This window comes from Nyctibius grandis, chromosome 28, assembly GCF_013368605.1.
Source record: "Nyctibius grandis isolate bNycGra1 chromosome 28, bNycGra1.pri, whole genome shotgun sequence".
NCBI classification, from domain to species: Eukaryota; Metazoa; Chordata; class Aves; order Nyctibiiformes; family Nyctibiidae; genus Nyctibius; species Nyctibius grandis.
In genome coordinates this window covers 6,433,870-6,454,154 of record NC_090685.1, presented here as the reverse complement: position 1 = coordinate 6,454,154, position 20,285 = coordinate 6,433,870, and the positions used below count along the sequence as shown (strand labels likewise).

At 74.2% G+C, this 20,285-nt stretch overlaps 5 protein-coding genes across 7 annotated transcripts in view; 2 read left to right on the top strand and 3 right to left on the bottom strand.

Moving 5' to 3' along the window:
• Positions 1-20,285, bottom strand: part of FAM3A (FAM3 metabolism regulating signaling molecule A) — a 33,623-nt gene that overhangs the window by 12,516 nt on the left and 822 nt on the right. The gene's annotated exons all lie outside the window — the stretch shown is intronic.
• EBP (EBP cholestenol delta-isomerase) lies at positions 114-2,403 on the bottom strand. The gene is made up of 5 exons (XM_068419742.1): positions 2,368-2,403; positions 1,888-2,206; positions 868-904; positions 659-789; positions 114-564 (listed from the first exon to the last, which is right to left on the bottom strand). Exons 2-5 carry the CDS (start codon positions 2,189-2,191, stop codon positions 356-358), a joined length of 681 nt encoding a protein of 226 aa, XP_068275843.1. The 5' UTR covers positions 2,192-2,206; positions 2,368-2,403; the 3' UTR covers positions 114-355.
• On the bottom strand, positions 2,974-8,678 carry CCDC120 (coiled-coil domain containing 120). Of its 3 annotated transcripts, none has more exons than XM_068419663.1 (10): positions 8,423-8,678; positions 7,902-7,991; positions 7,421-7,527; positions 6,971-7,078; positions 5,977-6,154; positions 5,275-5,316; positions 5,036-5,198; positions 4,832-4,933; positions 4,024-4,438; positions 2,974-3,264 (listed from the first exon to the last, which is right to left on the bottom strand). In XM_068419663.1, exons 2-10 carry the CDS (start codon positions 7,948-7,950, stop codon positions 3,163-3,165), a joined length of 1,266 nt encoding a protein of 421 aa, XP_068275764.1. In that variant the 5' UTR covers positions 7,951-7,991; positions 8,423-8,678; the 3' UTR covers positions 2,974-3,162. The 3 variants fall into 3 exon arrangements, with proteins under 3 accessions (XP_068275764.1, XP_068275765.1, XP_068275766.1); XM_068419664.1 differs by having other exon boundaries at positions 8,428-8,678; XM_068419665.1 differs by lacking the exon at positions 8,423-8,678 and adding an exon at positions 8,230-8,397.
• On the top strand, positions 9,115-13,553 carry TFE3 (transcription factor binding to IGHM enhancer 3). Its single transcript, XM_068419662.1, is given in 12 exon segments — positions 9,115-9,162; positions 9,164-9,243; positions 9,714-9,896; positions 9,974-10,199; positions 10,492-10,628; positions 10,630-10,681; positions 10,896-10,994; positions 11,419-11,518; positions 11,871-11,927; positions 12,034-12,109; positions 12,202-12,349; positions 12,652-13,553. Coding segments are annotated over 12 exon segments (1,539 nt in total). The 3' UTR covers positions 12,985-13,553.
• Positions 14,189-20,253, top strand: GRIPAP1 (GRIP1 associated protein 1). The gene is given in 23 exon segments (XM_068419690.1): positions 14,189-14,249; positions 14,324-14,390; positions 14,492-14,553; positions 14,627-14,653; positions 15,084-15,191; positions 15,540-15,690; positions 15,980-16,071; positions 16,447-16,482; positions 16,844-16,875; positions 17,003-17,050; positions 17,147-17,246; positions 17,599-17,691; positions 18,055-18,105; positions 18,182-18,244; positions 18,321-18,407; positions 18,551-18,607; positions 18,693-18,792; positions 19,140-19,249; positions 19,489-19,518; positions 19,520-19,627; positions 19,714-19,807; positions 19,884-20,017; positions 20,096-20,253. Coding segments are annotated over 23 exon segments (1,764 nt in total). The 5' UTR covers positions 14,189-14,207; the 3' UTR covers positions 20,168-20,253.

Below are 20,285 nucleotides of genomic sequence, written 5' to 3'. Positions count from 1 at the left end.
CCGCAGGCCCCGCCCCCTCCCCTCCCTCCAGGGGGGTCCCAACACCCCCCCCAGCCCCCCGGGGGGTCCCGGGCGTTGGGGACCCCCCCCCCGCCCCAGCACAGACCCGGGGCTCCGTTTCCATCTCGTTTATTAAAACCCATCGCACCCCCCGCGCTAACGAGGGTGGGGACCCCCCCCCGGCCCCCCAGGGGACCCCCCCCAAGGGGACCCCGGCCCCCCAACCCTGAGCGCTTGGGGGGCTTGGGGGGGGAGACCCCCACCCCTGGCTCACCCCGGCACGTGCCTGGAGGACTCGGGGACCCCCCCCGTTCGCCCTCGGCGCTGTGGGGGGGTCTCCCGGGTGGCCCCCGGCTCAGTGGGCCTTGTGGCGGGGGCGGTCGAGGGCGCGCTGGGCGGCGGCCAGGCACCGGCAGGCGTCGGCCAGGAGGGCGCCGGGCACCAGCACCCACAGCCCGTTCAGCCCCACGAAGTAGCCCCAGAAGTAGAGGGGCCGGGGGTCGCTGTGGCTCCAGCCCGCCCGCGCCTCCGTGGCGAAGTACAGCACGTCCCCGTAGAGCTGCCCTGCGCGGGGCGGGGGGGGGACACACACGCCGTCAGTGGGGCGGGCGCCGGCAGCCCCCCGTCACCCCCCCACCCTCGGGGGTCCCGGGCGTACCGAGGGAGACGAGGAGCTGCAGGACGTAGCGGGCCGGGTGTTGGCGCAGGAAGGCGAGGAAGGTGAGGAAGCTGAGGGGGCCCCAGGCCCAGGCCGTCACCGTCTCCATGGCGACCGTGAAGTCATCGCTCCTGAGGGGGGGACACACACAGCGGGATCAGCCCCGGGACCCCCCGGACGCCCCCTCCCCGCCCGCGTCCCCAACTCACGTCACGTAGCGGCTGTCGGCCTTGGCGTACTCCTTCCCTGTGGGCGGGGGGGTGACCCGGGGGTCCGGGGCAGGCAGGTAACCCCCCCCCCCCCCCCCCCCCACCCCCCTGGGACCCCCAGCCCCCCCCCATGGCCCTCTGGCACCCAGCTGTCCCCCCCCCCCCCCCCCGCAGGTATCCAGCACACTGACACCCCAGGGGACCCCTCCCCAAATGGACCCACTTGACCGGGACCCTCCCCAGAGAACCCAAATCCCCTTGAGGAGATCCAGACCCCCACCCAGACCACCATTAACTCCTCCCAGGGAACCCAGACACCCTTAGGAGACCCAGCCCCCCCCCAAAACCACCATTAACCCCCTCTAGGAACCCCAGACCCCCATTAATCCCCCCTCCAGGGACCCCAGACCCCCATTAACCCCCCCCAGGGACCCCAGACGCCCCCTAGGGACCCCAGACCCCCCCCAGACCACCATTCCCCCCCTCCAGGGACCCCAGACCCCCATTAATCCCCCCAAGAGACCCCAGACCCCCATTACCCCCTTCCAGGGACCCCAGACCCCCATTAACCCCCCCCAAGAGACCGCAGACCCCCCTTACCCCCTTCCAGGGACCCCAGACGCCCCCTAGGGACCCCAGACCCCCCCCCAGGCCACCATTACCCCCCTCCAGGGATCCCAGACCCCCATTAACCCCCCCCAAGAGACCCCAGACCCCCATTACCCCCTTCCAGGGACCCCAGACCCCCATTAACCCCCCCCAAGAGACCTCAGACCCCCATTACCCCCAGACCCCCCCCCAGATCCGCATTAATCCCCCCTCCAGGGACCCCAGACCCCCATTAGCCCCCCTCAAGAGGCCCCAGACCCCCCCTAGGGACCCCAGATCCCCCCCCAGACCCCCATTACCCCCTTCCAGGGACCCCAGACCCCTATTAACCGCACCCCAGGGACCCCAGACCCCCCCCCCCCAGACCCCCATGAAACCCCCCCCCCCCCCTCCCCCCGTCCCGGCGCTCACAGACGTCGGCCAGCAGCCCGGTGGCGGCGGGCAGCTCCCGGTGCCAGAGGCTGAAGTAGCCCTCCAGTATCCCGTGCACCCCCGCGCACATCAGGAACCAGCCCAGCGCCAGGCGGCGGGCGGGGCTCCGCGAGGCCCCGCCCCTCGCCCCGCCCCCGGCCCCGCCCAGCGCCCAGCCCAGCGCCAGCAGCCCCGCCCCCGCCGCCGCCACCGCGCCTGCGCACTGCCAGCCGGGGCGCGCGCTGGCCACGTAGCCCGGCAACGGCAGCGAGCGCGGCCAATAGGGGTGCGCCGTCGTCGCCATGGCAACGCCGCTGCGCTGTGAGGGGGGGGAAGGCGGAAGTGGCGTGAGGGAGGGTAGACCTGGCGCCCCCCGGGCTCCCGCCCCGCACCGGATGGGCCCCGGGGGTCCCCCGGTCCCTCCCCCCGCACCGGACGGGCCCCGGGGGTCCCCCCCCCCCCGCGCGCTGCCGCCCTCACCTCACCGCGCCGCTCTCCCGCGCGCCGCCACCACCCCGCGCCGCCGCCGCCGCCGCGCCCCCGCCCACCGCGGCCAATGGCAGCGCGCTGCCTCCCGCCCGGCCAATAGCGGCACGCCCCGCCCACCGCGGCCGCCTGCCGATTGGCTGTCGCCGCCTCTGGGGCGATGTGGGGCCAGGGGGCGTGGCCTCGCGTGGGGGCGTGGCCTCATAGGTGAGCAGCGCCCCCTGGGGGCGTGGCCTCGCATGGGGGCGTGGCCTCATAGGTGAGCAGCGCCCCCTGGGGGCGTGGCTCCGCGCCCGGGGGCGTGGCCTCCCGCCGGTGGGCGGGGCTTACGGCCACGGGGAGGGGGCCCACCTCCTCTACAGGCCCCCCCGGGGCCCCCCCGGCTCTATATGGGCCGCGCAGCCCCCCCGGGCCGTGCAGGGGCCCTATGGACCCCCCCGGGGACACACCAGCAACACAGAGACCCCCCCTGGGACGTACAGATGCTGTACGGACCCCCCCAAACATATGGGGGGGGGGGCCAGACATAGGAACCCCCCCAGGGCTGTAAAGAACCCCAAACCGGCGGCGTTTCCCCCCAAAAAGGAGCCAGGCGAGGCAGCGGCTGCAGGTCCCTGTATTGAACCCGGGCGTGCGGCCCCCCCGCTGGCCCCCCCAACACCGGCCGCTCGCCAGGAGCAGCTGGGGTGGGGGGGGGGGCCCTGCGTTTGGGGCTCCCCCCCCAGATTTCGGGGCGGGGGGGGACCCCTCCCCGCGCACGGGGGGGCTGGGGGGGGGGCATGGAGCGATTCAGAGGGTGCGACCCCGGGGCTCGGGGGTCACACCAGGGTGCCGGGGGGCTGCGGGTCCGCGGCGGGAGGGGGGGCGGCCGCAGGGGGGTCCCCCGAGGCCCTGGGGGGGGCGGGAAGAAAAGCACGAAAAAAGGAAAATAAAGAGAAAATGAAACAAATAGAAAACACACAAAAAATGGGAAAACAACAGAAAAAAGAGAGAAAAGAGAGAAACAGGAATTAGCCCCCCCAAAACGCGGCCCCCGCCCCCCACCCGGACACCTGGGGGTGGGGACCCCCCTCCCCCCAGACTGAGAAAAGAAAAGGGGGAAAAAAAAGTGGGGGGACAGGAGAGACCCCCCAGAAAGGGGGGGGGGCAGAGGGGGGGAATTGGGGAGGGGAGACCCCAAAGGTGGGGCCGCTGGGGGGGGGGGGGGGACCCCGAGCTGAGGCAGTTGGGGGTTCTGGGGGTCCCCCATGGGGTGGGGCTGAAGGGGGAGGGGTGGGGGGGGCACATTTGGGGTGCCCCCGAGGGGGCTCTGGGGGGTGGGAGGGGTCCCCGAGCGGGACTCTCAGTTAGGGGACATTTGGGGGTCCCTGAAGAATGGGGGGGGGGCACCAAACCGGGGCTGTTGGTGCCCCCGGATCGGGGGCGTCCTTGTCCACAAGCTGATGATGTTTGGGGGTCCCCAACGGACGGGGGGGGCCCCAATGGACGGGGGGGGCCCAAAGGATGGGGGAGGGCCCCTATGGATGGGGGAGGGCCCCAAACCGGGGATTTCAGCCTCCCCGGGGGAGGGGGCTCACGTCACACCCCCAAACGGGGGCTCACCCCCCCCCCTAAAAGAGGGGCGCGCGGTACCCCCGGGGCACCCCGTACCTGGGCGCCAGGGCCCCGGCGTAGCTGAGCGAGTGGGGCAGGCCGGGGGGGTCGCGGCGGCGGGGGGGGGCCCAGCTGGTGCCAGGGGGCAGCAGGCGGGGGCCGGGGGGGGCGGCTGGCGGCGGGGGGGGGGCCCCCGTGTGCCGCAGGTACCAGTCCCGCAGCCCCTCCAGCGCCAGCCACTTCTGGCTGCGGCGCTGCTCGGCCGAGGGGGGGGGCGCGGCCCCCCGGCCCCGGGCGGCCTCGGGGGCGCTTTCGGGGGGGCCCCCCCAGTCGATCAAAGCCTCCGAGCTGTTGCTGCGGCGGGTGCGGGGGGCGGCCGGCGGCGGGGGGGGGCCGGGCGCCGGGGGCCCCCCCCAGCTGCGAGTCCTGGCTGCCCGACCAGGGCCGGGGGGGGAGCCCCGGCGCCTCGGGGCTGCGGCGGGGAGGGGGGGGGACAGGGGGTGAGACGGAGGGGCTGGGGTCCCCCAACGCCCCCTACACCCCCCCCCCCACCCCCTGCGCCCCCACCCTGCTCCCCACGCCCTGCGGTCACCCCCAGCCCCCCCCAACTGCCCCCAGGACAGACGATGCCCCCCCCAGACCCCCCAAACTGCCCCCAGGACAGACTATGCCCCCCCCAGACCCCCCCCAACTGCCCCCAGGACAGACCATGCCCCCCCCAGACCCCCCAAACTGCCCCCAGGACAGACTATGCCCCCCCCAGCCCCCCCAAACTGCCCCCAGGACAGACTATGCCCCCCCCCAGCCCACCCCAAATCACTCCCAGGACAGACCATGCCCCCCCCCAGCCCCCCCGAGCGCTCACCAGCAGAGGGGGTGCCCGCGGGGGCTACGGGCCAGCACCGGGGTGGCCGGGACGCTGCGGCCCTCGAAGCTGGAGGCGCTGCGGGGAAGGGTCCGCGCCGGGCTGGGGGCCGCGGCACCGTCAGGGGGGTGGGGACCCCTCCCCCGGGGTTTTTAGGGGGGTGGGGAAGGCCTTGGGGGGCCGGGGCGGGGGGGACACACGCACCTGGCAGGGCTGGCGAGGGAGCTGCGGCGGCCGGGCCCCCCCGCGGGGGTCTCGGGGGCCCAGGGCGGGCGGCGACTGGGGCTGCCGGATCCGGCCCGGGGGGGCGAGGGGCGGCCGGCTCCGCCCGGGGGGGGCTTCGTGGGGGGCAGCCCTGGCAGGGCCCCTGTGGGGGGGACACAGCGGTGGGACCCGGGGGTCCGGGCGGCCCCTCGGGGGGGTCCCAGGCGCCCGTCGCTCACCGTTCTCCAGCGCGGGCAGGTCGCAGAGGGACCCGTTCTCATCTGGGGGAGGGAGAGCGAGAAGGTGGGGGGGGGTCAGCGCTGGAGGGGCCCCCCAAAACCTGCCCCCCCCCCCCCGGGGGACCCACTACCGGCCCTCAGCCCCCCCGCAGCCCCCTCACCCCAGGCCAGGCTCTCCCCAGAAGCCCCCCCCCTCCTCCCCCGGTGCCTGGGGGACCCCTCGGTGCTCTGGGGACCCCCCAGCTCCTCCCCCCGGTGCTTTGGGGACCCCCCAGCTCCCCCCCACGGTGCCCTGGGGACCCCCCGGTGCTTTGGGGACCCCCCAGTTCCTTCCCCCGGTGCTTTGGGGACCCCCCAGCTCCTCCCCCGTGCCCTGGGGATCCCCCGGTGCTTTCGGGACCCCCCAGCTCCCCCCCACGATGCCCTGGGGACCCCCCGGTGCTCTGGGGACCCTCCAACTCCTCCCCCGGTGCTCTGGGGACCCCCCAGCTCCTCCCCTCGGTGCTTTGGGGACCCCCCAGCTCCTCCCCCCGGTTCTTTGGGGATCCCCCAGCTCCCCCCCACGATGCCCTGGGGACCCCCCGGTGCTCTGGGGACCCTCCAACTCCTCCCCACGGTGCCCTGGGGAACCCCCGGTGCTCTGGGGACGTCCCAGTTTCTCCCCCCGGTGCTTTGGGGACCCCCCCCCCCCCCGGTGCTCACCGTGCGCGGCGGCGCCGAGCTGAGCGCGGAGCTGCCGGAGCCGCTGGGCCGCGTCGGCCTGGAGGCGCTGGCGGCGGCGGCGCTGCTCGGGGGGCAGCCCCGGGGCGGCCGCCAGGCGCCGGGCGGCCTCCACCACCTGCAGCTGCACCGCCACCTCCCGCCGGGCCGCCCGCGCCGCCTGCGGGGGCCGGGAGCCGGGAGCGGGGGCGCGGCGGGGCCGGGCCGGGCCGGGCCGCGGGGGCCGCCATGGCGGTACGGCGGCCGCGAGGGGACAACCCGGGTGCGGCGGCCGCCGTACCGCTATGGCGGCCGCCATAGGACACACAGGGGGCCGCCATGACAGTACGGGAAGGGGCCGCCATGGGGGTACGGTGGCCGCGAGGGGACATTCCGGGTACGGCGGCCGCGAGGGGACACGGGGGTACGGCGGCCGCCATAGCAGTATGGCGGCTGCCATTGGACACACAGGGGGCCGCCATGACAGTACGGGAAGGGGCCGCCATGGGGGTACGGTGGCCGCGAGGGGACATTCCGGGTACGGCGGCCGCGAGGGGACACGGGGGTACGGCGGCCGCCATAGCAGTATGGCGGCTGCCATTGGACACACAGGGGGCCGCCATGACAGTACGGGAAGGGGCCGCCATGGGGGTACGGTGGCCGCGAGGGGACATTCCGGGTACGGCGGCCGCGAGGGGACACGGGGGTACGGCGGCCGCCATAGCAGTATGGCGGCTGCCATTGGACACACAGGGGGCCGCCATGACAGTACGGGAAGGGGCCGCTATGGGGTTACGGTGGCCGTGAGGGGACAGTCGGGGTCAGGGGGCGCCGCCATTGAGGGTCAGGAGGCCGCGAGGGGACGCACCGGGGTACGGGGGGGCCGTGAGGGAGTCCCCGGGGTACGGGGGCCGTAAGGGGACACCCCGGGGTACGGGGGGCTCCCTCCACCCCCCCAGACCCTCGTTCCTCCCCCCCCGATTCCCCCCCCGCCTACCTCAGGGAGGGGCCCCCGGGCGGGACCCCCGGCCCGGCGGCGCGGGGGGGGCTGGGGCCTCTCGCCGGGCTCCAGGGGGTACTCGGGGGGCAGCTTCCCCGTCAGCTCCTGCGCACAGCGGGGGGGTGATGGGGGGCTGGGGGCCTCGGGGGGGGGGCTTTGGGGGGCCAGGGAGCTGGAGGGGGGGCTGGGGGTGGTGGGGGGGGGGCTGTGGCAGTGCTGGGGAGGGTTATGGGGGTCCCAGGGGGGTTGGGGGGTGGGCAGAGGGGGCTGGGGGGGTCCCGGGGGGTGTGGGGGGTCCCGGGGGGCTTTGGAGAGGCTCAGGGGGAGCTGGGGGAGGCTGTGGCGCAGCCCCGGGGGTCGGGGGTGACTCGGGGTGTCCTGTGGGGGGTGCGGGGCGGAGCAGGGGTGGGGGTCGGGGTCGGGGGTGAGGGGTCAGGGGTGACTCACGGCCTCCTGCAGGCAGAGGCGCCGCAGCTCCCGCAGGCGCAGCCCCAGGGCCTGGCGCAGCCCCCGCTGCCGCTCCCGCAGCTCCTGCAGCCGCCCCGCGGGCGCCCCTGCGCCGGGCACAGGTCAGGGGGCAGAGGTCAGGGGGCAGAGGTCAGGGGGCAGGGGTCGGGGGGTACCAGGGGCAGGGGGCAGGGGGCAGAGGGGGGGCAGCAGGGAGCAGAGGTCAGAGGCACCGGGGTTCAGAGGTCAGGGTCACCGGGGTCAGAGGTCAGGGTCACTGGGGTCAGAGGTCAGGGTCACCGCCGGTCACCAGGGTCAGAGGTCGGGGGGCACCGGGGGGGTCACAGGGCACCAAAGGTCAGAGGGCACCGTGGGCTCAGGGGGACCAATGTCGGGGGCACAGCGGAGTGTGGGGGGAGACACCGTGGGGTCAGAGGGCGCGAGGGCGGGGTCAGAGGTCAGAGGTCAGGGGTCACCGTACCTGCAGGGCCGTAGGTGCCCGGGGGGAGGATGTGGCCCCTCACCTCCATCTCGGGGCGGGCGCGGGGCCGGCGCCCATCGGCCCTGGGGGCTGCGGGGGTGACGTGGGGTCAGGGGTCAGGGGTCAGCGCCTGGTCGTGTCCCCCCCCCCCACCGCACCCACTTCCCGGCTCTTCCTCCTGCTTCCGCCTGCCCGGCCCCTCCCCCGTGACCCGGGTGTCCCCTCCCCCCCCCCAAAAAAGGGACTCGGGGGTCCCCTCCCCCCCCCAGAGGGACCCGAGGGTCTGGGGGTCCTCAAACCCCACCCAGAGGGACCCGGGGGTCCTCACCGCTCCCCCCCAGAGGGGCTTGGGGGTCCTCAACCCCCCCCAGAGGGACCCGGGGGTCCGGGCCCAGCTCAGCCCCCCCCAGCCCCCCAGCGGGGGTGGGCGAAGGCTCCGACCGCTCCGTGTCCCCCCCCCCAGCCCCCCAGTTTCCCACGATGCCCCGGGGCAGCCCCCCCCCCAATCCCCCCCCCCGTACCTTACCCCCGCGGGCGCTGCTCGGGGTCGGTGGGGCCGGGCCGGGGGGCGCCGGGGTGGGGGTCAGCCCCACAGCCCCCCCCAGAGGGACGCAGGGGTCCGGGCGCAGCGGGGGGGGGGTCTCGGTCCCCCCGGAGGGTCGCGGGCTGCGGGCCGGGGAGCGCAGCCGGTCCCGGGGACCCGCGGGCCGGGCGGGTGTCGGGGTCCCCCCTGCTCCCCCCCTCCCCCACCCTGTGATGTCACTTCCTGGCAGCTCCCCTCCCCCCCTCGCCCGGCGCTTCCTGCCCCAGCCCCACGGCCCCCGCCCGGGGCACCGGGACCCCCCCCCCGGCCCCACAGGGAGCCCCCGAGACCCCCCCGGCCCCCACAGAGACCCCCCGAGACCTCTCGGGCTCCCCGGTGGCCCCCGGCGGCCCCCCCCGGCCCCACGGCCCTCGCCAGGCCTGGGGACGCCCCAGCCCCACGGCAACTCGCAGCCCCCCCAGCCCCATCGGGCCCCCCCAGCCCCACAGGACCGCCTCAGCCCCATAGGACCCCCCTTGGCCCTATAGGCCCCCCCCAGCCCCATACGTCCTCCTCCAGCCCCATAGCAGCTCCCTGAGCCCCATAGGGCCCCCCCCAGCCCTATAGGACGTCTCTCAGGCCCCATAGGGAGCCCCTGAGTGGCGCCGTGGGGCGCAGGGGGCGGCGGCGATGTCCCGTGGGGCGGCCGAGGGGGCCCCCGCGCCCCCCCGGCCCCCCCCCGGCGCCGCCCCCCGGCCGCCCCACGGTGTACGTCCTGCTGGAGGGGCCCAGCACCCCCGACACCCTCCGGCTGCTCAGGTGAGGGGGAGCCGGGGGGGGGGCCCATAGCCCAAGGGGGGGCCCCATAGCCCGGAGGGGGCCCTGGCCCTGCCCCACGGTGGGTCTGGGGGGGCAGGAGGGCTCTGGGGGGGCGCTGAGAGGTGGGAGGGGGATGGGGGGGTTGTGGGGGGGGCTCAGGGGGGTTGAGGGGGCAGCTGGGGGGATCCAGGAGGGATCGGGGGGGGGGGCAGGGGGTATAGGGGGGATTTTGGGGGCTCCCAAGGGGCTCAGAGGGTCTGGGGGGATCTGAGAAGGAGTGGGGGGCTGTGGGAGTGGTCCCGGGGGGGCTGCGGGCTGTGGGGGGATCTGTGGGGCTGTGGGGGGGTCTGGGGAGCAGTGGGGGGGGCTGTGGGGCAGATCTGTGGGGCTGGGGGGAGTCTGGGGAGCAGTGGGGGGGCTGTGGGGGGTCTGCGGGACTGGCAGGAGCTGACCCCCCTCCCCTGGGGCAGCCTGAGCTCGGTGCTGCCCGAGTCGGGGATCGTGGCCGACATCGAGTGGGAGCCGCTGGGGGGGGGCACCCCCGGGGACCCCCCCAGTGACCCCCCCGCGGACCCCCCCGGCGACACCCCCGGGACCCCCGCGGACCCCCCCGGCACCTTCTACTGCCTCAAGAGCCAGCCCCTGCCCCCCAGGTACCCACACCCCCCCGCCCCGGACCACCCCCCCCCACAGCCCCACAGCCCCCCCCCACTAACCCCCTCGCCCGCAGCGCGGCGCCGGCCCCCCCCGCGGCCATGGCGGCCCCCCCCGCCGCCCCCCCCTCCTCGCGGGTGCTGCTGCGGCAGCAGCTGATGCGGGCGCAGGCGCAGGAGCAGGAGCAGCGGGAGCGGAGGGGCCCCCCCGCGCCCCCCCCCGCCCCCGGACCCTCGCCCGCCATCGCCGTCGGGGCCCCCCCGCCGCGGGCGCCCCCCCACGTGCCCCCCGAGGTGCTCAAGGTGAGGCCCCACGGGAACGGGGGGGGGTGTGATGGGGGGGCTGGGAGATGGGGGACCCCATGGTGGGGGTGTGGGGGGGCTGTGGGGCGGGGGGGGGGTGTGGGGAGGGGGTTATAGGGAGCTGTGGGGCGGGGGGATATGGGGGCTGGGGGTTGTGGGGGCTGTGGGGTAGGGGGGATGTTGGGGGTGTGGGGTGAGGGGAGATATGGGGGCTGTGGGGAGGGGGGATGTGGGGCAGGGGGCTGTGGGGGTGTGGGGAGGGGGTATGGGGGTCTGACCCCCCCGCCCCCAGGTGCAGACCCACCTGGAGAACCCCACGCGGTACCACCTGCGGGCGGCGCAGCGGCAGCAGGTCCGGCAGTACCTCACCTCCGCCCGCGGCCGCGGCCCCCCCAGCCCCCCCGCGCCCCCCCCCGCAGCCCCCCCCGGCCCCGCACAGCCCCCTCGCCCTGCTGCACGGCGGCCCCGGCTCCGAGAAGGAGGTGAGCGAGAGGGGGGGCCTGTGACGTCGGGGCGGGGGGCTGTGATGTCACATGGGGGGCTGTGATGTCATGGGGGGGGGTGGTGATGTCACGGGGCGGCGCTGACGCAATACGGGGGGCGGGACCCTCGCCCCCCCCCGGGTCTGGGGGGATCCTGGGGGTCCGGGCTGGGGCTTTGTGGTTTCCTGCCCCTCTCCTTTTGCCCCCCGCGCAGATTGATGACGTCATCGATGAGATCATCAGCCTGGAGTCCAGCTACGACGAGCTGCTCAGCTTCGGCCCAGCAGAGGGCGCCCTGCAGCTCCCCAGCACGGTGCGCGGCCCCTTTAAGGGCCTCGGGGGGGGCGGGGACTAACACAAGCCACGCCCCTTTCGCTCAGGAGGGGGGTGTGGCTGGTGCAAGCCCCACCCACTGCACCTCATTGGCTCTGAGGCAGGGCCTGGGTGGAGCCTGGGTGAGGGGGTGTGGCTTGTCACGGCCCCGCCCATTGGAGACACGGGGGCGGGGCCTCCATGCCATATAAGGCAGTGGGAGGGTTTGTTACCATATAAGGGCAAAGGTGGTGCTGGGTGGGTGGGGCCGGAGTTGTGGGCGTGGCCTCGGCGCCGGTGGGCGGGGCCTGCTCACCCCCAGCCTGGCCGGGGGGGGGCTGGACCCATGGGGGGGTGGGCGTGGTTTAGGCCGGGTGGGTGTGGCCTGTGGGGGCGTGGCCACGCTGACCACGCCCCCTCCGCAGCTGCCCGCCCCCGGGCCCCTCCTGGAGGTGTTCAGCCCCCCCCAGGGCGGCAGCAGCTCCTGCCCCGCCGAGCTGCCCCGCGTCAAGGCCGAGCTCTCGGGTAGGGGGGCCCTGGGGGGACCTGGGGGGGACCGTGGGGGGCTGGGAGGGCCTGGGGGGCGCCCTGGGGAGCCGGGGAGGGGCCCCGAGGGTCCTGTGGGGGTCCTTGTGGGGCTGGAAGGGGGGTGGGAGCGTTACTGTGGGGGGTCTCTGGGGGGGGGGGGGGGGCCAGGTGTCTCTGTGGGGTGTGGGGGGGCCCTGAGGGTCGCCATGAGGCTGGGGGGAGGACTATGGGGCAGGCAGGGTTTGGGGGGGCCCTCGGGGGGTCCCTGTGGGGTGGGGGAGGCTCAAGGGGTCCCTGTGGGGTGGGGTCCCACCCTGGGGGGGGTCGGTCACCGTTCCCCGTCTCCCAGAGACGGACGCGAAGGCGCTGCTGAAGGAGCGGCAGAAGAAGGACAACCACAACATGAGTGAGTTGGGGGGCGACAGGGGGGGCTGGAGGGGTGAAAAGGGGACTGGGGGGCGCCGGGGGGCCGGGGGGGGTCACGGCAGCACTGACGTCTCCCCCCCCCGCAGTCGAGCGGCGCCGGCGGTTCAACATCAACGACCGCATCAAGGAGCTGGGGACCCTCATCCCCAAATCCACCGACCCGTGAGTTGGGGGGGTGGATCCCGGCGCCGGGGGGTCCCCGGGGCGGGCGCCAGCGGCACCCACACACCCTCCCCCTCCCTCGGTGGCGGCAGGGAGATGCGGTGGAACAAGGGCACCATCCTGAAGGCCTCGGTGGATTACATCCGCAAGCTGCAGAAGGAGACGCAGCGCTCGCGGGAGCTGGAGCTGCACCAGCAGCGCCTGGAGCAGGCGAACCGCAGCCTCCAGCTCCGCGTCCAGGTCCGGGGGGGGGACACCGGGGGGGCTGGGGAGGGCAGAACTGGGGGTGTGTGGGGCGGGAGAGGAGCGGGGAGGCTCCGTGGCACGGCGACGGGGGGCTACGGGGTCAGAGGGGGCCAGACTGGGGGTGTTGGGGGGTGGGATGGGTAGAAGTGGGGGGCTATGGGGGGGGCTATGGGGCTGGCGGTCACCCAGAGTGACCCCATGGGGTCAGGAGAGCAGAACCAGGGGTGTGGGGGCGTTACTATGGGGCTGGGGGGTACATTGGGGTCCCCTCGCCGCTGACACCCCCCATCCCCCAGGAGCTGGAGCTGCAGGCGCAGCTGCACGGGCTCCCCCTGAGCCCCCCGGCGGCTGAGGGGGGGTGTGAGGAGGCCCCTGGGGGTCCCCCCTTCGCCCCGGGGGGGCCCCCCACCCCCCAGTGCCTCCTGGACCTGGCGCTGGCCGACGACCTGCCCCCCGGGCTGGGGCTGCCCCTGGGGCTGGGGGGCCCCGAGGGCAGCCTGGGTGACATCCTGATGGACGAGGGCGGGGTGCTGTCGCCCCTGGCCCCCCCCGGCGCCCTCCTCGCCTCCCCGGGGCCCTCCCGCGCCTCCAGCCCCCGCAGCAGCCTCAGCATGGAGGACGACTCCTGAGCGCCGCCCCTTTAAGGGCGCTCGGGCGTGGCCCTGCCGAGGCCCCTCCCCCACCGCGTGGCCCTTTTAAGGCCCCTCCCTGCACCCCTTGGGCCCCCCAACGCCCCGTTGGCTGTTTCAGGTGGGCCCCACTTCAAGGCTGTTAAAACGGGCACTGAGCTACGAAGAGGCCCTGGCTCCTTTAAGGGTTCCCCCCGTGTGGCCCTTTTAAGGCTCTCGGTGGGCCCCACCCGCGTGTGGCCCTTTGAAGGGATGTGCTTGGAATGGCCCTTTTAAGGCTTTAGCCCCGCCCCAGGGGAAAGCCCCGCCCCTCAGGGGCGCCCTGGCCCCGCCCACCACAGCGGCCCCGCCCTCGGCTGGCCCCGCCCCGTCCCAGTTCTTCCCCCAATCAGCAGGCTCCTGGGGGCTGGGCCCTCAGATGCGAAGCCCCGCCCTCCCTGCTGTCACTCACACACATGCCCCGCCCACCGCTCTAACCCCCCCTCGGTCCCGCCCTCTTTTGGAGGCCCCGCCCACCGCCCCCAGTTAAAGGGGCCGCCCCCCCCCCCGATTTTGTACGGAAACTGTTACGTGGGAAATAAACGTTTGTTAACGAGGAGTTGCCCGGTGCGGGGAGGGGGGCTCGGGCCTACAGACCGGGGGGGGGCTCATGGGGCTTCTATGGGCCTTCCACTACCCGCGGGGACCCTACAGAACCTATAGAACAGGAGGAGTCGTTATGGGGCCTGTAGAGCTGGAGGGGTCGCCATGGGGCCTGTAGTACCTGGGGCGGGTCTGTGGCCCCTATAGAACCAGGGGGGTTCCTATGGGGCCTGCGGTACCTGGAGGAAGCTCTATAGGCCCTACAGAACCGGCAGGGTCCCTATGGACTTTGTGGTGGTGGGGGACAGTCCATGAGCCCCATCGCATGTGGGGCGGGGGCTGTACGGGCCATACGGTGCCCGGGGAGCCCTATCGCGGCCTACGGTAACGGGGGAGCCTGTACCGCCGGCAGCGTCTCTATGGTCACCACGGGGCCCCTCTGCCCGCCAGGGAGGCCCCCACTCTATGGTGGCGGCGTGCCATCCCCCCGCATCTCTATGGTCCCCGCGGGGCCCTTCTACACCCCCGGGAGGCCCCCACTCTATGGTCGCGGCGTGACGTCCCTTCCGCTTCTCTATGGTCACGCGGGTGCCAGAGCGTCCGCTCCCGCCCCGCCCCCGGGGTCCTCCGGCGGCGCCAAGATGGCGCAGGCCCTGTCGGCCGAGGAGTTCCAGCGGATGCAGGTGGGGCCGGGCCCGGGCCGGGGCTCTCGGTCCGCCCCCGCCGCCGCCCCGCTCACCCGCTCCCCCCCTCCCAGGCGCAGCTGCTGGAGCTGCGGACGGAGAACTACCGGCTCTCGGACGAGCTGCGCAAGAACGGCGCCGGTAGGGGGGTGGGGGGGGGAGCGTGGGATGGGGGTGCCCGCGGTGAGGGGGGGGCCCGGCCGCCGCCTCCCCCCGCCCCGTGACGGCCCGTGTCCCCCCAGAGCTCTCGGGGCTGCGGCAGCGGGTGCAGGCGCTGGACAAGGACCTGGCCAAAGCCAACAAGGTGAGGGGAGCCCCGGACCCGCCCCCGGCCTGACCCCCCCCCGCCCCGCCGTGACCCCCCCCTTGTCTTGCAGGCGCTCAGTAAGAGCAAGAAGGCGCAGGTGGGTGCTGGGGGGGGTCTCTGTGGGTGCTGGGGGGGGCCTGGGGGGTCTCTGTGGGGGTCCTGAGGTGTTTTTGGGGGTGCTGGGGTGGCCCTGGGGGGTCTCTGTGGGTGCTGGGGTGGCCCTGGGGGGTCTCTGTGGGTGCTGGGGGGGGCCTGGGGGGTCCCTGTGAGTGCTGGGGGGGGCCTGTGGTGCCTCCAAGGGTGCTGGGGGGCCCAGGGGGTCTCTAGGGGTGCTGGGTCGTCCCCAGAGAGTCTTTGGGGGAGTCACAGGAGATGCCGAACTGCTCCGTGGTGACTCCTGGGGGGTCCGTATAGGTGCTGGGGGGAGCAGGGGGTCCCTGTGGGGGGTGCTGGGGTGTCTCGGGGTGTCTTCTGGGGCCTGGGGGGGGTTCTGGGGGTCCCGGCCACTGGTGGTGGGGCCCCCCCAGGAGGTGGAGGCGCTGCTGGGGGAGACGCGGATGCTGCAGGGGAAGCTCCAGAGCCAGGAGGACGATTTCCGCCTCCAGAACAGCACCCTCCTGCGTGAGCTGGCCAAGGTGGGGGTCCCGGGACCCTGGTAACCCCCCCGCCACGTACCCCGAGCCATCCCGGGGGTCCTAATGCCACCTTGAGCTGCCCTGTGCCTCGTTAGGGCTTCCTAGGGGGTCGCTGATGTTGTTCTGAGGAGTTCTTCCTCGGCGGGGGGAACCCAGAGGGTCCTTGGAGGTTGCCACTGTCACCTTCAGGGTTTGGGGTGGGGGGGGGGTCTCTCAATGTCATTTTGGGGTTCCTGGGGGTGCCCAGGGTCACCACAGGGGCTCCCCAACCCCTCGTAAGGGGGTCTCGGGGATCTCTTTGGGTCCCTGGGGGGTCCCAGGGGTGCCTGACCTGGGGGGGGGTCCCAGCTGTGTGCGCAGATCGAGGGGCTGGAGGAGGAGAACCGGCAGCTGCGGGAGGGGGTGCCCCCAGGCCCCCCCCGTGACCCCCCGGCCTCCGCGGAGCCCCCCCAGGATGGGGCTGCCAGCGACAGCGAGGCCCCCCTGGCCCCTACAGATGGTGAGGGGGCACCTGGGGAGGTATCGGGAGGTTTGGGGGGGGTTTGGGGGTCTCGGGGGGTTTGGGGGCCTCCTGGCGTCCTCCCTGGGGGTGTTGGGGACCCAGAGGTCTGGGGGGGTCTCCGTGGGGGGGGGTGTGTGTTTGTGGGGGCTTTGTCGTTGTCTGTGGGGTGTCACGGACATCAATGGGGCAGGGTGTGGGGTCTCTGCAGGGCGTCGGGGGCTCTGTGGGGCTGGGGGGGTTATGGGCCCCTGTTGGGGGGCCGTGGGTCTGACCCCCACCCTCACAGCCCCCCTAGAGCCCCCCGAGGAGCTGCGGCCGGCCGAGGAGGGGGCTGAGGGCGACGCTCCCACCAGGGACCCCCCAGCACCCGCTGCCCAGGTACGGTGGGGGGGGGAGAAAGGGGGAGTAGGAGGGTTGGGGGGGTCTGCAGAGGGTCTGGGGGGGCTAAAGAGGGGTCTGATGTGGGGGTAGGGGGGAATGAGAGATACAGGCTGGGGGGCTTGGGGGGCTATAGGAGTCAGGGAGCTGTGGAATAATATGAGAGATGGGGGGAGTGTATTGGGGGGGGTTGGGTCCGTATGGGGGTGGGGGCTTTGGTGAGGGGAGTTTTGGGGGGATACAGAGCAAAAATGGGATTGAAATAAGAAAATAATGGGGGGGAGAGACCGTGAAGGTGCAGGACAGTGGGAGATGTGGAAGTGAGATACAGGGGATGGGGGGGGGTCTCTGGGGGTCTCACGGCATCACTTGCAGGCGGAGGTGGCCCAGCTGCAGGCAGAGGTGGCCGAGGTAAGGGGGGGGGGCAGTTTTGGGGGGGCCCTGAGGAGGATTTGTGGCTCTGGGGAGGGTCTCCCATTTGGGTTGGGGTCCCAGAGGGGTTTGGGGAGCTCTTGGGGGGGGGTTTGGGGGCTCCTGGGGGACCTCAGTGGAGTCCCTGGGGACTTTTGGGGTCTTGGGGGGTGGGGGGGGTCCCTGGGGTCTCAAGGGGAGTCCCAGGGGGATTTGGGGCCACCCGAGGGGTGTTCCAGGAGGATTTCTGGGGGGCGCTTTGGGGGTTCTGGGGGCTCTCAGTGGGGTCTGGGGGGGTTTGGGGAGGTGGGAGGGGTTGTCTGTACCCCCCAATGGTGATTTCTGTGTCCCCCCTCCCCAGCTGACAGAGAAACTGAGGAAGGAGCAGGAGAGGTGAGAGCGCCCGGGCCCGGGGGTCCCCTGGGGCAGGGGGACACCCCTGGGGTCTCTTTGGGGCACAACGGGGCTTTTTTGGGGCTTATTTTGTCTATTTTTTAATTCCCCCCCCCTCGCCCCACAGTTGCCTCCAGCTGCAGGCGGAGAAGGAGGCGCTGCTCAGGGACAGCCGGTGGGTGGCCCCGGGGGGTCGCGGTGGGGCCGGGGGTGCCTCCCCAGACACCTGGGACCCCCCCCCCGACGCCTGGGTCCCCCCCCTGCACCCCAGGACGGAGGCGGAGGAGCTCCGGGCCCGGCGGGACGAGGAGCTTGGGGAGCTCCAGGCCCAGACCCAGCGGCTGCGGCGGGAGCTGGAGGCTGCGGCCCAGGTGGGGGCACCGGGGGGGCTCCGGGGGGTGCCCTGGTGGGGGTCCCCAGGGGGCTCCCTGCGGGAACTGAGGGGCACCGGGGGGGCTCTGGGGGTTTCCCTGTTGGTGTCAGAGCTCCTGGGGTGCTGGAGGGGCTCCCTGTGGGGTGTGGGGGGGGAGGCCAGCCCCATATGACCCCGTGGGACCTATAGGGTCTGTACAGCCCCGCGTGGGCAGCCCGGGGCAGCTCTGTACGGCCCCGGGCAGCGTTGACAGAGGCTGTAGAGCCCTATAGGGGCTGTGTGTGGTTATAGAGCACTATAGAAGCTGTATAGAATTACAGATCTCTATAGGGTGTTGTGTGGGTCGGCAGGCGGAGGTGGGGCTGCGGGAGCGGAGCGGGGCCCTGGCCCGGGAGCTGCAGGAGGCCCAGGCGCAGCGGGATGCCCTCGACACCCAGCTCCAGGTGGGGCTGGGGGGGGGGAGGTTTGGGGGTCCCCAGGGGGGATTTGGGGTCCCAGACGTGCCCTGACGCCATCCCTGGGGGGTTTTGGGGTCCCCAGGGGGATTTGGGGTCCCAGAGGTGCCCTGACGCCATCCCTGGGGGGTTTTGGGGTCCCCAGGGGGATTTGGGGTCCCAGAGGTGCCCTGACGCCATTCCTGGGGGGTTTGGGGGTCCCCAGGGGGGATTTGGGGTCCCAGAGGTGCCCCTGGTCCCTGTTCCTGGGGGATTTTGGGGCTGTGGGAGGCCTTGGGGTCCCGAGGCGTGTGCAGGCATGTACAGGCATGTGCAGGCGTGTGCAGGCGTGTGACACGTGTGCCCCCACAGGCGTGTGCGGGGGAGCGGGACGGGCTGCAGCGGCGGCTGGCGGATGCACAGGTCAGACCCCCCCCCCCATTCCCCCCCTCCCCAGGGTGTGGGGTCCCCCCGGCCCACCCTGCCCATCCCCCCCCAGGAGCAGCTGGAGCGGCAGGAGCAGGAGCAGGCGGCGGGCGAGCGGCACCGGGGCGAGCTGGAGGTGAGGGGGGGGGGCTATAGGGGATCCCCCGGGACCCCGGGGGGGGTTTGTGACCCCCCCCCCCCGCTGTCCCCAGGGCCGCATCGGGGAGCTGCGGGCGGCGCTGGGCGACGCCGAGCGGCAGCGGGAGCTGCAGGAGGCCGAGGGCCGGGCACTGCGACAGGTACCCCCAAGTCCTCTCTGGGACCCCCCAAATGCTTCTGGGTTCCCTCTGAGCCCCCAGGACCCCCCCAGACTCACCTCAGCACCCACAAGTCCTCTCTGGGACCCCCCAAGTCCCCCCCGACCCTCTCTGTGCCCCCCCAGGAGCTGAAAGACGTCCGGGACGGGCAGCGCATCCTGGAGAAGAAAGGCAGCGCCGCGGTGAGGGACCCTGGGGGGGTGTGTGTGGGGGGGAGGCCGGGGTCTGGCGCGGGGCCCTGACCCCCCCGCTGTCCCCCCTCCTCAGCTGAAGGACCTGAAGCGGCAGCTGCAGCTGGAGCGGCGCCGGGCCGACCGCCTGCAGGAGCGGCTGCAGGAGCTGCTGGCGCCCGCCCGCGCCCGCTCCGGTCAGCCGGGGGGGCCGGGGGCACCGGGGGGGCTGCCAGGCACCGGGGTCCCCTTTGGGGGGGCTCCGGGGCAGCTGGGACCCTTCGGCGGGGGCAGGTTGGGGGTTACGGGGGTGTCTGGGTCCCCTGGTGGGAGGAAAGGGGGGGCTGGGGGGGCCTCCCGAGTGACCCGGGGGGGGCACTTGGGGGTGCCTGGGACCCGGGGAGGGGGTGACAGGGTCCCCGGGGGGTGTGGGGTGAACGGGGGTGCCTGGAGCCCTGGGTCCCCCACGGATGGGGAACAGGGGGTGCCCCAGGGGGGGTGGGCCTGTCCACGACGCCTGGGACCCCCCCCTTTGCCCCGGCAGGACTGGAGGAGCTGGGGCTGGAGGGGGGCTCCCCCGGGCGGGGGGCCGGGGGCGACAGCAGCAGCCTCTCGTCCCTGGGCCGCGACGGCTCCGCCCCGGGCAGCACCAAGGTGGGTGGGGGCTGGGGGTGGCGGTGGGGCCTGGGGGGGTCTGAGGGGGTCTGAGGGGGGGTGACTGGCTGGGACATGGGGCTGCTCCCAGATGGGGGGGGGGCACAGGGTGGGGGTGTGGGGCGGGGGCAGGCTGCTGGGGGTGTGGCCATCGTGGCCCCTCCCGGGGGGGTGGAGCTGTGTTGTGGGTGTGGCCTCACCGTGGGTGCAGCCCCTCACCCTGTGTCCCCCCACCCCAGTCTGGCTCGGGCAGCCCCGGGGGGGGGCAGCGGCGGCGGGGGGCTCCCCGGCGGGGGGGGCCTGTCCCCCGCGGAGGTGGCGGAGCTGTTCCAGCGCCTGGCGCAGAGCCAGCAGGAGCGCTGGCTGCTGGAGGAGAAGGTACTGGGGGCACTGGGAAGGCACTGGGGGGGCACTGGGAGGGCACTGGGGGGTCACCGCTGCCCCCCTGCCCCGTCCCCCCCCAGGTGCGTCACCTGGAGGTCAGCAGCGCCTCGATGGCCGAGGACCTGTGCCGCAAGAGCGCCATCATCCAGGGCTTCGTGCGCGACAGCCGCCTGGGTGAGCCCCGCCCCGCGCCCCCCCCGCCCCCCTGCGCCCCCCCCGCTCACCCCCTGCTCCCTGTGCCCCCCCCCAGAGGCAGCGGGACCCCCTGGGCCCCCCCGGCGGGGGACGGGGCCGGGGCCGGGCGAGGAGGGGCTGCGGGAGATGAACAAGAAGCTGCAGAACATGCTGGAAGAGCAGCTGACCAAGAACCTGCACCTGGGCCAGGTGGGGGGGGGGCCTGGGGGTGGGGCTGGGGGGGCGTGGGCAGGGCAGGGCCTCTGACCCCCCCCCCCCCCCCCCCAGAACCTGGAGGCGCTGTCGCAGGAGCTGGCCCGGCTCAGCAAGGAGAGGGAGGCCCCCCCCGGCCCCCCCTGAGGGGCGGGGCCTCGCCACGCCACGCCCCCCCGCTGGAGGCTCCGCCCACCCCCGCGGGCCCCGGTCGGCCGCCAGGGGCGTTGCTGCTTTAAGGGGGCGTTGCCCTTTTAAGGAGGGG